General features: G+C 54.2%; 1 protein-coding gene across 1 annotated transcript in view; it reads left to right on the top strand.

Annotated features, from left to right (window-relative positions):
• The first annotated feature begins 5,945 nt into the window (after positions 1-5,945).
• The window catches only part of IGSF5 (immunoglobulin superfamily member 5), a 34,973-nt gene continuing 25,413 nt past the window's right edge, over positions 5,946-15,505 (top strand). The window contains exons 1-2 of the mRNA XM_016121760.2: positions 5,946-6,137; positions 9,204-9,281. Coding sequence (XP_015977246.2) covers positions 9,224-9,281 — 58 coding nt within the window. The 5' untranslated portion in view covers positions 5,946-6,137; positions 9,204-9,223. The remainder of the gene's footprint in view (positions 6,138-9,203; positions 9,282-15,505) is intronic.

Below are 15,505 nucleotides of genomic sequence, written 5' to 3'. Positions count from 1 at the left end.
GTTAAAATATAGATATAACTGAATGCTTGATAATAAGGAATTATTTAACTAATGGTACGATGATAAAATGTAATACGATTAGCAACTTAAAATTATTTCATAAGGATACACACATTTGTGGGAAGACACTTAGGCCCTTTGGTTAAGTGGGTGTGTTAGTTCCCTAGGGTGTTGTTACAAAGTGCCACAGATTAGGTGCTTTGAAATAATACGCATTTATTCTCATTTATTCACCGGAAGCCTGAGACGGAGGTGGGGGAGGGCCCTGCCCCGGCTGACGGCTGGGGGTGTGGGGGAGGAGAGCCCTTCCTGGCCTCTTCCGGCTTCTAAGGGCTGCCAGCAGCAATTCCTCGGTCCTTGGCTGGCGCTCTCATCCCTGCCCCCGTTGTCACATGGCCTTCTCCCTGCGCGTCCTCGCTTAATTGTTTCTCTGTGTATGTTCGCGCCCAATTTTTTTCTCTCCTTATAAGGACACCCGTCATATTGGATTAGGGCCCTCTGCAATCCAGTGCGACCTCACGATTCACCAAGACTCTATATCTCTGAATAAAGTCCCCTCCCGAGGTTCTGGGTGGGTGTGGATTTGGGGGGCAGACACTAGTGAACCTAGTAGAGTGAATTAAGTGAAAAATGCGTATTTCGTATATAAAATTATATATACTATTTCAATACGAAGTTGTAGTTCTACGTGACACACACACATACACACTCATAGACACACGGGTGGGGTGCGCATACACACCCACGTAAAGGGTTGAAAGACTTCTTAATACTTTACAGAGAGTGGGTCTTTCTGGGGGGCAAGGTTCTGGGTTCTGCTTAATGAAACTGTGTATTTTTCTGCATTTTCCACATTTTCTACACTGGCAACACATTCCTTTTGTAATTAAAACAGTGAATTAAAAATTTTTTGTTACATAAATTGTCAAAAATTAAAACAGCTGATGGTATTGGTTGCGTTGGACATTAGCCCCCAGGGGCAACGTAATCACCTTGGACAGCCTTTTGCTAATCCAGGATATCTCAGACTCCTTACAGCGCGTGTCTTTGGACCAGGCGATGGCATTTACAGGCCTTTGTTCTTGAGTCTCGGGTTCGCAGCGAAATTGAGCAGGAGACAGAGATTTCCCGTATACCTCTTGCCTCCACGCACGCACAGCCCACGCCCCCAGCTCCCCACCACCGATGAGCCTCCGCAGACACGTCATCGCCCAGAGCCCGTGGGGCACCTTAGGGTTCACGCTTGGCGTCGCACATTCTGTGGGTCTGGACAAAGGCGTAGGGGCAGCCATCCAATGTTAGAGAATTTCCACTGCCCCAAGTGCCCTCTCCTCTCTGTCTGTCGATCTCCCCTCCCCCGGCGCTCGCCGATCTTTTGACTGTCTCCATAACAGCGATGGCTTTTGTGAGAATCGATCCTGAAGGAATCGTGTGCGTCCTCCCCGACCCAGCTGTGCCGGCGTTTGGTACCCCGTATCCTGGTGAAAGCCGCAAGTGACATGAAGGCCACGGGTGGGGACCGGCTCAGGTAAGTGGCAGTGCCTGCGGTTGATGGAATTAAATACAATGTATTTAAGAACTGAGGACAGAGGTTACTATGTCAAGTAAATAAAATCTGATCATTAAACAGTGGGTACAACCGGAACATTATTTAGCAGACGAAGGCCATCCTGAGAACGCTGCTCGTCCCTGCACTGTGGCCTGCCGAGAAATCGGAGGTGACAATGTCCTTCTTTTTGATTACCTGCAGTTTCCATGTCTGCCATAGTGAATATATATCTCTTTTGTAAGAAGGAAAATAATAGAAGCTATTCATTACTAATTCATAGTACTTGTCCATGGGTGATACTGAAATTATAGATGGGTTTTATGGTCTCCTTAATATTGAGTGGAGCCTGATGTGCAATTGCTGTTTCCGTGGGTGAGAACCAGTTCAACGTGAGCACCTTTACGTGATTCAGCTTACTAGATTTAAAATATTCTCTAAATGGTCTACGGAGATAACGCCACTTGTACACTTAAATTCCTCAAAGGATTCCTGCTAAAGGATTTAAACGCGTAGTTCTGATACAGATCTAAAAGAAACATGTATCCAAGATTTCCTTTGACTGATTAATGAATGACGGAGCCAGCGAGACATTACGACAGATTCAGCGGGGAATTCAGAGAACACACCTGTGCATGCCGTCACGCACACCGAAACGTTTACGAACAGGTGCACCACGGGTCAGTGTCTGAGGGCAGACATCGGCAGCGTCCTCACCAGAGAGAGTTCATTTGTGTTTCAATCCACTGCAATCGCTTGCGTCACTACCCGTTTCTTACATTTTTGAATGAATCAGCGTTGTCCAGAGTAATAGAACCAGTAGGAGACATATTATGAGACCTCAGCTCACCTGGTTACGGAGGCCTAGAAGTCCCATGATTCTGCCATCTGCAAGGCGAAGACCCAGGAGGGCCCGGCGGTGTTGTTCCTAGGCGCGTCCGAAGCCCTGAGCACAGAAGGGCTGATGGTGTAAGTGCCAGTCGGGGTTCGAAGGCCCGGGGACAGAGCTCCAACATCCCAGAGCAGGAGACTGGTGTCCCAGCCAACGGGCAGGCAGACAGAGCAGATCTGCCTTCCTCCAGCTTTCTGTTCTAGTCAGGCCCTCAACGGATTAGACAAGGCCCACCCACGCCGAGGGGGGCCCTATGTGCTGTACGGGGTCTCCTGATTCCAACGGTGACATCTTCCAGAGTCACCAGAAAGAACATTTGACCAGATCCCAGGACATCCCGTGACCCAGTCAAGTTAGTAAAATTAACCATCACAAACTTAGAGTTTTTAGTAGCTCAAAGATAGCTCAGGTCCTATTAAATCAGAAAACCCCATAATCCTCTTTGCCCATTTCGAAGTTTTTTAAGCCACTTTTCTTGACATTCCCTTTTTACACCTGAAGATAAAAAGCAGCCTTGTGACTGGACCTGAGGTCTGGCCCCTGGGTCCCCTCTGGGCTTGTCTAAGGCCTCTCTTTCTCCACCATTTTTGCAATTGGGTCCCACGAACCCCTTAAATTTCCTCAGGTGCACGGGGCCTCCTGCCCCCCAAGGTGCTAGGGCGCGATCACATGTCCCTCTGCCCTGGGAGGCGGTCCTTCCACACTCCGCCTCCCCACCCAGTCCCCTCCTCACCTCCACCCCCCCCTGCCCCCCCAACCCCGCCCCCAGGCTCAAACTCAGTCCCCTCAGGGAGCCTCCGGGGCCAGGGGCCAGCTCTTCCTCACCGCTCCCCTCCCGGCTTCACCACAACTTGACTTATACAGTCCGAATGTTTCACGTCAATTAAGAACTTTGTGATTTTAAACCCTCACAGGCCCAAAATATGACTTAAATCTCTCTATGCTTGAACGTCGAAGTAATGCAAATCTTCCAACTTCCAAAAAAGAAAAAAAAACAAAAAACAAAAAACAAAGTCCCTTGGGGTTGCACAGAGTCAGAGATGTGTGTCTCGTGTCTGGGCTGGGGGGCGGGGGCGGGGGCGGGGGTCTCAGTGAGCAGTGCACGGGCTCCCGGGGGCCCAGGGCCAGCGGCGGGAGCTCCCTGCCCTTGGCATGGAACCTCCGAGAGTGATTCTTAGCATTATGTGGGTCTCGTTGTTAGGGCACCTGTCGGGGTCAGCGTGTGCCACGCCAAAACACGCCGCTGTGGCGTAAGGATTACATTAAGCCGAAGGTAACTGAGAAACGGCAGACAGCAAACCGACCGGCCTCCCTCCCCTTGCTGTACCGGGAAGGGCAAAGGGGTCGCCGTGCCCCGAGACGCTTGCCAGAACCTGCGCACCGAAGCCCCCACTCTCCTCCATTGTCGCCCCCGGACCTCCGCTCCCTGCGGTCCGCCAGCCCCCGAAGCGCAAGCTCCTGTCCCGTGTCCTGCCACTGCCCTAGTGACTCTGTCTCGTTAAGACGCTGCGCCAGCCCGAGTTTCCACCGCGCCTTTGGGGTGCTCGCCACCCATTTTCTCCCACGCGCATGAGGGCGGCACACGTTAAGCAACCCTCGCTAATCTCGGTTTCATTTTTTTTTTTCCTCTTGTTAATATTTCTTTTGTATGTTTAATTTCCAGGGCCCAAGCCACAGGACCAGGGAAGGTAGAGGATGAGATTCTTGTCCTCCCCTGGACGCTCAGTGTTATCGTAACAAACATTTCTGAAAGTTGTAACAACAAATTCTTCCATTGCAGTGTTGGGACTAAGGCTGGGGCTGGCGATCCCGGGGGTGGGAGACCGTCGTGTGACCTCGAGGCCGGTCCTTGTGACTTCCAGCGCTGACTCACACTCTAAACATCAGGACGGACGCTCAGAAAGTGAAAAAAACACATCGGGGCCAAAACGAGCGACACCGGCCAGGAGTTGTACGCCCGTGGCTCATCGTTCTAAAATTATTTGCGTTTTGAATTATGCCAGGCCTTCGGGGACACACGAACACGGTGCCCACGGCCCCGTGTAGATTTGTGAGTTTATGAAATTTATTCTATTCGTTTTGCCCACCATTTTTTTTTTTTTTGGACACGCTCCTAGTACAAGGCCTTGTGGGAAATAAAAAACCACAACCCAAACCTTTCCCCCTACCCTCTTGTGTTCAGTGGCTGGGCCCTGTGAATTAAAGTGACAAAACACAGATTAACAGGAGAAAAAGGTTGCTTTTGTGTGCCTATGGGAGCTGACAAGGGAAGGAGCTGTGCGATTAACTGGATAAAGGCTTATGTCCCTACCTCAGTGGGGGAAGAGGCTTTTTGTGGGAAGGACAGACAGGTTTCTCCAGGAAAAGTTAAATCGGTTTTGGGAGGTGAGACAGCCCCGCGGTGGAGTTTGCCTGCTCAGGGGCGATGCCCTTCCCACGGCCGGGGTCATAAACCACCTGGAGAAGGGGTTAGGATGAGGTTTTGAGGTAGATCTGCCTTCAAGGGGAGTTTGCAGTAGCCCTATTTCCCCAAATTGTGGCTTTTAGTCATAAAAGGGACGAAGCTCGGGAAGGCGAAGTGTGGTGGTTGTTGTTTTTATCCGTTGACTCTCAAATGTCGTCAGCTTTAAATAATCTTCATGCCAAAGAGCCCTTTTTGGGGCGGCTTATCCGATCCCCTTTGACTGGGAGGAACAGCATTCCCCCGCACTTATTTCGTTCAGGGCCTTACTCTAAACGTTCGGCCCGCGCCTTCTGTGGGTGCCTGCTCCGTGTAGACACCCCTCACCCCGAGTCCCCCGGCGGGGTTGGAGCATAATGGGGTGACAGGCCAGGCATTGAAAAAGACAGGTTTGGGGAGACGGGTTTTTGTTCCAGAACTGTCACAGCATTCTGAGAGGCCGGTCCCTCTGTTTACTTCTGAGGGGCATGGGAGGCCTCCTCCCCCCCCACCCCCCCAGCCTCATCAGAGTTCTATGCAAAATATGCAAAAGTAGCACAGAAAGCTGTGATTCACGCCTCCGGAGGGCCGGCATCGCAGAGCCCTTTGCCCTTGGGACTGTTTTTTATCTCCCCCCGCCCCCCACCTTTCACAAAAGAACCTGTTCTGTGGATGTGGAGGTGCCTGACTAAAGAAAGAACCGGCTTCGCCAGTCCCGGCCTGTGCCAGAGGCCAGAGGGAGCAAGGCTTGCCGGCCGCTGTCCAAGGACTGGAAGGGCCTGCCCGCCGTGGGGGGGCATGGCTGAGGGTGGTGGGGCCCAGGTGGGTCTTGGCCCTGCAGAACCCGAGAAGGGCCCGGAAGGAAGAGGACCCGGAGGCAGGGGCAGGGGGTGGGGGGACGGTCTGGCCCGAGGCCTGGGCATTCCTCGGCATTCCTAGAGCGGCAGGGTTTCCTGGGCTGCCCTTAGGGGCTGGCTAATGGTTAACAGCAAACATGCTGGGACGTGCACACCCTCGGGGAGTGAGGGCCAGTGGCTGGTGCAGGCCACCTCTGTGTTTACAGCCTGGCCTGTGACGTGAAGGCACCGGCACCATTTCGTGAGGAACTTCCTGTTCACTGCGGAGGTCGGGCCCGGACTCTCAGGTGGCCAGACAGAAGTCGTTGCCGAGTGTGCGCGAAGAGAGGACAGAGGCCGCGATGCCTGTGGGAAAGCGAGAACCTTCTCCGAAGCCCTGAGCGGAGGATCCACCTGCCAGAGGTGAGACGCCCCAGCGTGCGGCTGCTGGACAGGTGTTTGTCTGGTGGCTTTTCCCTCAGGTGCCGGGGCTGCTCCGGGGAGCAGGGCGGTGTCTACCTGTCGTCCCAGGGAAGGTGTGGGACCATTGACCCATTTCTGGGTCCCAACTTCCACAAAGTTACAACAAGAAAGAGTGTAGGGATTTGAGATGATTTCTAATCAAGCAAGTGTCCCCGTCATAGTGAGCTGTTCTCAGGGAGAGGCCGAACACTGAGGCTCGAGAGATCAGGATTCAAGTGCTGGAACATAGAACATGACTGTGACTCAAGCTGTTCATCGGGCAAACTTTTAAAGGCCATTTGATGAAATGCCTGATGGGAAGGCCCGCGGAGAGGAGCATGCTGAGGTCTCTGGATACGGCGCTGAGCCTGGCAGGTTGGGCCGCCGCGCCTCCCCACGTAGGGACACAGAACAGGGGTACCAGGAGTGTGGGGGTGCCGGCGCTTTTTCATTTAGTCCTGGCGGTTTGCAGAGAGCCCCTCGCACGGGTCTGTGGCAGCGTGAAGCACTTCTCCTTCCTCCGTTTTGGGGTACCGCTGCTGGCTGAGGCAAGGGAGGCTCCTTGGATGTGGATATCATGCTATTTCCAAGAACCCGGAAATCAGCATTTGTGTGTCGGGCGATTGAGATCACGGTTTTCTTCCTGAGAGGATTGTCCCAGTGGTCCAGATGGATCTGAGTGATTCGGCCTTCTCGGGGCATTAAGAAATCGGTTGGGGGTTAAACCCTGTCTATTTAATACAATGTAGCAAGATAAGACTTTAAGCAGACTGCGGTTTTCTCAACTACAAGTAGGTAACTCGAGTCTTCCGCAATGAATCGGATGGGAAGTGTGAATTCAGGGCCCGACACAGTTTCTCCTTCAGGTACAGCGACTTGTCTGCTTCCCGCACGCGCCCTCCGGGTCCCGGCCCCTGGCGCACCCATGCCGGCAGCAACCTCTCAGCGGGCTTCCGAGAGCTCTCCGCGCCTTTGCGCGCTGCCCGCCCTGGGTCCCCTGGGTCCCCTGGGCTCATCGGAAGCGGAATCATTCGCCCCCGCAGAGAATAAGCGAGACAGGTGTGAGGTCCGGGAAGCATTTAATTAGTCAGGCCACCAGCCCTTGGCTGCAGCGTGACTCACTGCCTTTACCAGGGACTCGAGTGTTTCTGAACGGACCTGAGGCTATTTTCACGATTTCGATAATAGCCGTGTCCGTAATTTGCATTTATTGCTGTCGGTGTAATGTGTCACCTTTTATGACCCGGAGGGCTCAGTTTCTCCTTTATCCTCCGCTGGGATCTAGCATTCGAGATGAGGTGATGGGGAGAGCTGCTGACCAGTCCAGCTGTGTTCACTGAGCCCTGGAAATCGGTATGTGATTTGTTCGGGGCTTCGTAACTGGGGGTCTCGAGTCAGTCTTGGGAGGCCGCGGTTGCAGTCCGGTGTGTGCACAGCCCCCTGCGCCACACGCTGATGAGGGGTCCATCAGGGGCCTCGCGGACTCCGTGTTGCGTGATTGCGAGGCGCGGCTTCCACAAGGGCCGGGCGGTCCGGCACAGATGCTGCAGCCTTGTGTGTGGCCGAACACGAGGACGCACGTCGACCTGGCTTTCCAAAGGCGTCGGACGACGGTGGGGTGGAACCCACGTCCCTCCTCGTGGGTCGTGACTACCCAGCAGCACGTGTAAAGGACATGCTCAGCGACGGGCCCTGCGTCTTCGCGATCCTTCACACGGCCGGTTGCGTGCGGGGGACGTCCTGGACCCCGTTTCAGGTTCTGCGTGTGGGGCTGCCTCCTGCGGCCTGTGGGACGGGGAGGGGCCGCGGCCCTGGGCTGTGTGCGCATCACAAAAATCCAGCCACGGGGCTCCGACCGACCCGGAACCCCACATCCTGGAGGGATGGGGTGGATTCCCCAGGGCCAAAGTGAAAGCTGCCCCCGTCACTGCGCCCCACACCTCGGTGGTCGAAGAGTGTTTCGGATAAAGAGACCCTTTCCGGAGGTTAAGGGGCTGTTTTCCGTAAACAGTTTATGATACGTTGGGTGGGTGACTTAGCCCTAAACGCTCCAGTGGGGCCGAGCCACGCTGGCCGCCGCCTTGAGGAGAAGGAAACGAAGAAAAATGCGGAGGCGGAGAGGAGCCGAGAGGGTTCTCGAAGAGCAAAGGGGTCGATGGAAAGGCCGCGGGGTGCACGGGACACGATCCCGCGTGTGGCCGAGGGGCCATCGAGACCTGGCTTGGTCTCCCGCTGACCTCCCCGACCTCTGACCTCCCCCCTCCCAATCATCCCTCCGTCTGTCCCCGCCCGGAGCCCCCTCTGCCAGGCACGGCCCCGCCCCAGGGCCTTTGCGCCGCCGGCTCCTCCTCCTGGAAGGTTGTCTCGCAGGTGTCCACGGGGCGCCCCGCTTCGCTGTCCGGAGAACCCCGTCTCGGGAGCCTTCCGCCGAGCTCCCGAGAGGAGGTGACGACCAGCCCGCCCCCGGGGACGCCCCTCACACGCGCTCTCCCCTTCTGTTCCTCTCCCCGCCTCCGCCGCCCTCCACGTGGCGCATGACCTATTTCTGCATCTCGCTGTCCGCTTTCCCTTTAGAACGTAAACACTGCGGGCAGCAGCTTCTCTTTCTCGGTGACGACGGCACTGTGGCCGAGACGTGGCCGAGACGGCTGCGGGCAGCCCAGGCTCCGGGCCGGGCGTCCAGCCGTCTTGGCGGTCCGGCTGCACCCCGTGATTTATACATGAGCTTGGGAGAAAGACCCTGAGCTGCGGCGATTCTCACACTTGAGCAGGAACCAGGATGCGATGTCGTTACATCGTTTAGACAGGTTGTCGGGCTTGTCTCGGCGGCCCCTGACCCGGCGGGTGTGGGGTGGGCCCAAGCACCTGCTTTTCGGATAAGTCCCCAGGTGAGGCGGCTGCCGCTGAGCACGCCGAGATGTGCTGCCTCGTCCATCCTCGGGCTCACCCGGGGCGCCCGGGCTCCCCCAGCTGAATGGTGAGTGCCCGTCAGGGATCGACTGGAGTCTTTCCGCCTTGTTTTCCCAGGTCGGGAGGACGATGAGGAGATGGAGGGCAGCTGCAAAGGCATCCTGGCTGCGGTGGCCGTCCTGGCTGGGCTGGCAGGTAGGATCGCGTGAGCTTGCTGGAATGTTCCGGGGCATCCACTTGAGGTGGGTGGTAGGAAGCTCAGGGGAGGCCGCTGGGCACGTGGTGCCAGAAGGGTCTTCCTCAGGCACTTCCCACCACGCCCCCTCGTTTTGCCTTGCAGGCACGGATGGCCTCGGTTGAGGCCGAACATGGTTATTCCAGGAGGGAGAGTCTTACGGGCTAATTCTAGAGGCCCCTGGGGAACGGGGTCCATCACAAACACTGAGCCCTCCGATGCCTCATCCGGGGAAGGCTTGGGAAGAGACAGCTTTGTAGACTTGGCTTTGGACAGCTGACGGCGACCTCTGTGTGCACCCACCGGGCTCCTGCCTGCCCTCTCCTTTGTGCTTAGCCCTCAGAGTAGTGGAGTGTATGAAACTTGACCCTCTTATCTATTTACTTGGCGACTATCCACCGAGGGCCTCTTGCGCACCATTTAGTCGAGCCACTGGGGATGTGATTATGAGCCAAAGCAGGAAGAATCTTTGCAACAAAGAGTTTAGAGCCTAATGAGGGAAATGGGCATTAATTCATTGAAAAATCAATATAAAATTACCCCTGCGACAATTGCTTCACTGCTTTAACAGCCTATTATAGGATAATTTAGCCTAAATCGGGTCCTCTGAGGGGCCCTCTGAGAAGGGCACACTTGGCCGAGAGCTGAGGAGTAAGTGAGGGATAAGGCACCCCAGGCTGGTCACTGCCCCTGGAAAGGCCCTGGAACCAGAAAGATAAATTGAACACACTTTGGTGGCCTGAGGGTGGAGTCAGGGTCTTAAGATGTGATGATGTTAGGGATTATCTGGTCTTTATCCTAAATGACGGAAATATTTAAGCAAAATCTGGGGCGCGCAGGTGGGAAGTAGCAGAGGGTCCCTGATAACACTGGTGTTTTTCTAAAATTTTTAAAATATATTTATTTTTTCAATTATATTAGGTGTATAGCACAGTGAGCAAACATTTCAATAACTTGTGAAGTGATCACCCCGATCAATCTGGTACCCACCTGACACCACACATAGTCATTAAAACACTACTATGCTCCCCATCTGCACTCTGCATCCCCAGATGGTTTGTACCTACCAATTTATACCTCTTAATCCCCACCGCCGACCCCCGCCCCCCCAGTTCGGCAAACTTCAGTGCTGTCTGTGTCTACGAGCCTGTTGCTGTTTGTTTATCCCGTTCTCTCCTGTGAAATCCTGTGACGCCCGTCTCTCTCTGTCTGACTTACTCCGCGCAGCACAGCGCCCTCTAGGTCCACCCATGCTGTTGCAGATGGCAAGGTTTCATTCTTCTTTGTGGCTGAGTAATATTCCATCGTACAGATGTACGGCCTCTTCTTTATCCATTCATCCACCGCTGGGCACCCAGGCTGCCTCCATGTCTTGGCTGCTGTAAATAACGCTGCGGTGAACATATGGATTCTCACGTCCCTTCAAAGTAGTATTTTTTTTTTCTTTTAGCACTCAATCAGAAGGTTTTTTTCTTTTCTTTTCTTTTTTTCTTTATTCTTTTTGATAAATACCCAGAAGTAGGATTACTGGGTCCTTCTTTGTTTCTCGTTATAATCTTTATTTTAAAGTCCATTTTTTCCGGAGTAAGGATTGCTACTCCAGATTTTTTTTTTTTTCGTTTCTGTTTTCATGAAAGATATTTTTCCATCTCTTTACTTTCAGTCTGTGTTTGTCTTTCGATCTGAAGTCTCACGTAAGCAGCATACGTAAGGATTTTGTTTTCTTAGTTCATTTAGTCACCCTATGTCTTTCGACTGGAGCATTTACTCCGTTCACATTTAACTAATTGTTGCTGGATATGTAGTTATTGCCATTTTATTATTTATATTTTCGATTTCTTCTTAAAGAAGTCCCTCTAATGTTTCTTGTAATACTGGTTTGGTGATGATGACCTCCTTTAGCTTTTTCTCATCCGGGAAGATCTTTATCTGTCCTTCAGTCCTAAATGATAGCTTTGCTGGGTAGAGTGATCTTGGTTGTATGTCCTGGGGCATCCTGGGACGTGCAGATGTCTCCCACCTGCACTAGGCTTGGAGGCGCCTGGGGGAGGCTAAGCTGCAACCGAGGTCAGCTGCTACTAGCACCAGGCCAGGGGCTGCTCAGCAAGGGTACAGGACATGCCGAGGCTGCTTGTTTGGGGTTTGCAAACCTTTGAGAGATTTTAGGAACGTTTGTAGCCTGAGCCAAGACAGGCCATTTGTATGGAAAAGCCACTGCAGGCAGCCTGGTGGGCCCACACGTTGAGTGGGGTGAAGGCTCAGGGAATCGCCTGGGCAGAGCGAAGGGCGTTAGGTACGTTGATGGAAACTCAGATATGGCGTCTCCCTGTGTCTGCCCGCTGGGAGCAGGGAGGGCTCAACCAAAAAACAATGTTCTCTGCCAACACTTCTGTCTGGGAGAAAACCACCCCTCCAACCCTCGCCTTGGAGCCAGACACCTCAGTTCCTCCCTGGATGTCCTTGGCACCTTTCGAGCTGTTTCCCCAGCACTGGAGCTCAGACTGAGTGAGTCCATCAGTGATAAGTCTGCACGGGCTCTTTTAGAGGACGCCAGAGCCTCCAGCTGCCTTCCTTCTCAGCCACAATCTCCTCTTGTTTTTGCCACCAGAGGTTGTGGGGACTTCTCTTCCCGGCACTGGCAATAGGAATCCCTCTGGGTTGGAGAGCCTGGTGTGGGGCTTGGAACACCTCGCTCCTCAGGGGGAACCTCCACAGCTAAGACATCCCTCCTGATTTTTACCCACCACACGTGGACGTGGGGCCAGCTCAATCCACATCTCTGCCTATCCTACCAGTCTCAAGGTGGCTTCTTCTGTGTGTCCTTAGCTCTTACTTCTGTTCAGCTCGACTTTAGGTGATTCTCAGTGATGGTTGTTCTGTAGTTTGGTTGTAGTTTTGATGTGGTCGTGCGAGGAGGGGAGCACAGCTCTTATCTACCCACCGACTTGACTGGAACTAGTTTCACGCTGGCGTGTTGAGAAGGTCCTCCCGGGCTGCCACGTGGAGAGCAGTGTCGGGTGGCGGTGGCACAGGGGTGACGCTGGCCCCTCCTGCCATATCTCAGCAGGCAGCTCAGACCCTCCTTGGGACCCCTTCCTCACTCCTCGGGTTCCCTCTGACGTTCCCAGTCCCACTTCCTCTCCTCCCGCCCTCCACCTTATTTCCTTCTCCCCCTTCTGACTGTTAATTGTCTGCTTTTCTATTCGTTTTCGATGTTACGTAAGATACGAGAGAAGGCGGAGGGTCTACAGGTGCAGCAGAGGGAGCCTGAGAAGAGGGGAGCGGAAGGGTATAGGCAACCTGCTGCTATTCCAGGGAGCTGAGGAAAAGCTGGTGCCGGAGGCTGGGACTGTGGCGGACCGGCCGATGGAGCACAGGTGGGGGCCACGGAAGCTGCAGACGTGCTGCTGCGTGATGGTCTTAGCTCTGCCGACGGTAGGATGCAGGAGGAGGAAAAGCTTTTCCACCTGGGGCAGCAGCCTGGCATCCGCGTGGGGTGCTGGTGCCGTAGGACCCCTGGGGCAGTTGAGGAAGCAAGAGGGCGGGGCCGCCGTGTGGGTTGGGGGATTGGAGAGTGTCTTACGCGTGGATAAGCCCCTCCGAGGCTGGACCTGGTGTTGGGTGACCACTGTGGCTGGGGCCCACAGAGGGTTCGTTCCTGTGGCTCTGCCCCTGATTCACTCTCTGCTCCTCAAAGTGAACGGGAGAACCAAGGGGGAAGGGAGGCTCTGTGCTGAGGCCGGCGGCTGCGTGGTTCTAAGTGGTACGCACAGTTTTCTCATATTTGTCCTTGGTGGGGCAGTGTCACGCACAGCACCTGCCGATAGGATACGGGAGATAAAAGAACGAGGTTTCAGGACCTCACGCTACCAGAAATGCAGCTTCTGAGTCACAAGGAGGAGCCGGAGGGGAGTTTGCTTATTACGGCGGGGGCGAAGATTGCAGGCAGCATTGTCAGGGCGATTCAGTGGTGAGGGTCTGGCGCCCACTGTCTAATTTAAAGATCGAGTTCAAAACCAAAGAGTTTCTATTCGGTTCAGGGCCCCTGTAGCTCTCCTACGCTTCCCTAGCTGCCAAGTGAGGTGCGTAGCCTACATATCTTCTTGGTCACACGTGCAGTCTGCTGGGTATTTAATGACTGGCTTGGAGTGAACTACGTTGCGGAATGCAACAATCTACCGCCCTCCAGGCGGTGAAGGAGCTGCGGTCTCAGACGGGCTCCCTCATTCTGTTGGAGCTGCTTAGACTGAGCCGCTTGCTGGCCAAGCCCGAGTCTCACCCAGCCCTGCACCCCTGAACCTCTGCAGCCAGCCCACGGGCTCTGCCCAGTTCACGCCCACCAGCGCGAGTCAGGAGTGGGGAAGAGTGTTGTTTTCACAGTGAGGGGTGTGAGAGCGTGTCTGTCTTGCTTCTCTCGGGATGTGGATTTCCTGCTTTGTCCCTTTTGTCCTTCTTAAGGGTTTGTGGAAAGAGTCCAGTTGGCACAGCAGCTCTGGCTTCCTTGGGGAGCCACATCTGATTCCCCTGCCTCAGGCTTTTTTCCTTTTAGAAAATCCGAGATCAGAGGGATCCTGGGATCAGAGCGACTAGCCCAGGGGTCAGGGAGACGACTCCATCTAAGTTGTTATTTAAGTCACACTTTCTCCCTTTTTTCTACCATGGTCAGAGGCAAAGCAAAGAATAGAGACCACGTTCACCCAAACATAGGATTGGCTTTAGTTCGTTCTGACCTCCCCTTAGTTCTGCCTCTCGGAGCCCAAGGTCCCCTCCTTGACCTTGGCTGCCTCCCTGCCTGCTTTTGCTGACCCCCCGGGGCCCTCTCCGTGCTGCGTTCATTCTCTCCCATTAACCTGTGCCCACAGCACATTCCCAGGGTGCATTGTGGGTACTCAGGCACAGGGTACTGTGTTAATGCATGTTCGGCCATGTGCTCCCTCCCCAGAAACCTTTAGAGCTGTAATGAGATTCCTTTAAAACTTGCCTTACCACTTGACCTTATAAGGTTGAAAGGAAAAGGAGGAACTGCAGTTATTTGGGGGTACTCAATGTACTTGGCAGGCTGCCTGGTCTACCCACAGGGTCGCATGGCTCCAGACAACAATAGGAACCCCTCACAGTCTCGTCGATGTGGCAGCGGGGTACGGTCTGCCAGGGCATCTTTTTGCTGTAAACCCCGAGCAAAATCAGAGGGGGGAAGGAGTGAGAAGGAGGTGCAATTCAGAGTGGGAAGGTCTGTGACCCCAAGTCTTGGGCTATTGCTGGCGAAAAATGGAGGTTGCTATGCGAGTTCTACTTCAAATAATTATTATAGACATGGGAAAGTCCAGGGAAACCCTGGCCCCCAGTTCGCTCTTCCAGGGTGATTAGAAAGTCAGTCCCAAATGCCCAAGAGACTTCTCGAGTTCTTCTGGGGCAGAACGCTCCACGTCTCAAGCGGTCATGACCCGGTTCTTGAGCGCTGGAAGGCCAATCGGAACTGCCGTTCCAGTTCAAGCCAGTGTCGGCGTGCGCCTGGTGAGCAAGGGGCGGAGAACGGTGAAAAGCGTGCAGGAAACAGGTTTACCGTAACCTGTGATGTCCTCGCTTTGTCTTACAGGTCAACACAACACAGTCCTTTCTTGTAGGTCATAGTGGTGACTGTTTACTGAGCGCCTGGGCAGCATGTCATGTTCAGAGCTTTATGTGAATCATCCTCTTTGGTTCTTGAAACACGTCGCTGTGGCGCAAGCGTCCTTGTTTTGCAGCCAAGGGGAGTGGGGCGCAGAGAAGTGAAGGTGACTCGCCCCGTGAGCCTGGACACTCGCTTGCGGTCTGTGGTCTTCCACTCTGGGACCAGCTGCGCACCTGCTGGAGGTGTACGCCCAACGCTGCATGTGGTCAGGTTTTCTGTGAGGCTGCTCGGTGTATCCTTGGACATTCTAATTAAGAGATTCTATGGCCTTACATCCTTCTACTCACTTTCCTCTCTCTGTCTCTCCCACCTTCGGAGGAGGGGCGTGGCCTCCATGACAGTCTGGTCTTTTGATACTTGGAGACCGATGGAGACTGACGTTCCTATTGCTGTGGGACGGTACACGCAGGACCGAACGTTCATCTCTGCTCAGCTGTATTTCTTCTCTCTCCACCTCGTTCATCCTCCAGCCTCAGACACTGTTCTAAGCGCCGCGTGTGGAGGCTCCAGAGT

Source organism: Rousettus aegyptiacus, unplaced genomic scaffold, assembly GCF_014176215.1.
Source record: "Rousettus aegyptiacus isolate mRouAeg1 unplaced genomic scaffold, mRouAeg1.p scaffold_m13_p_4, whole genome shotgun sequence".
In the NCBI taxonomy this organism is placed as follows: Eukaryota; Metazoa; Chordata; class Mammalia; order Chiroptera; family Pteropodidae; genus Rousettus; species Rousettus aegyptiacus.
This window is presented reverse-complemented; position numbering and strand designations above follow the sequence as displayed.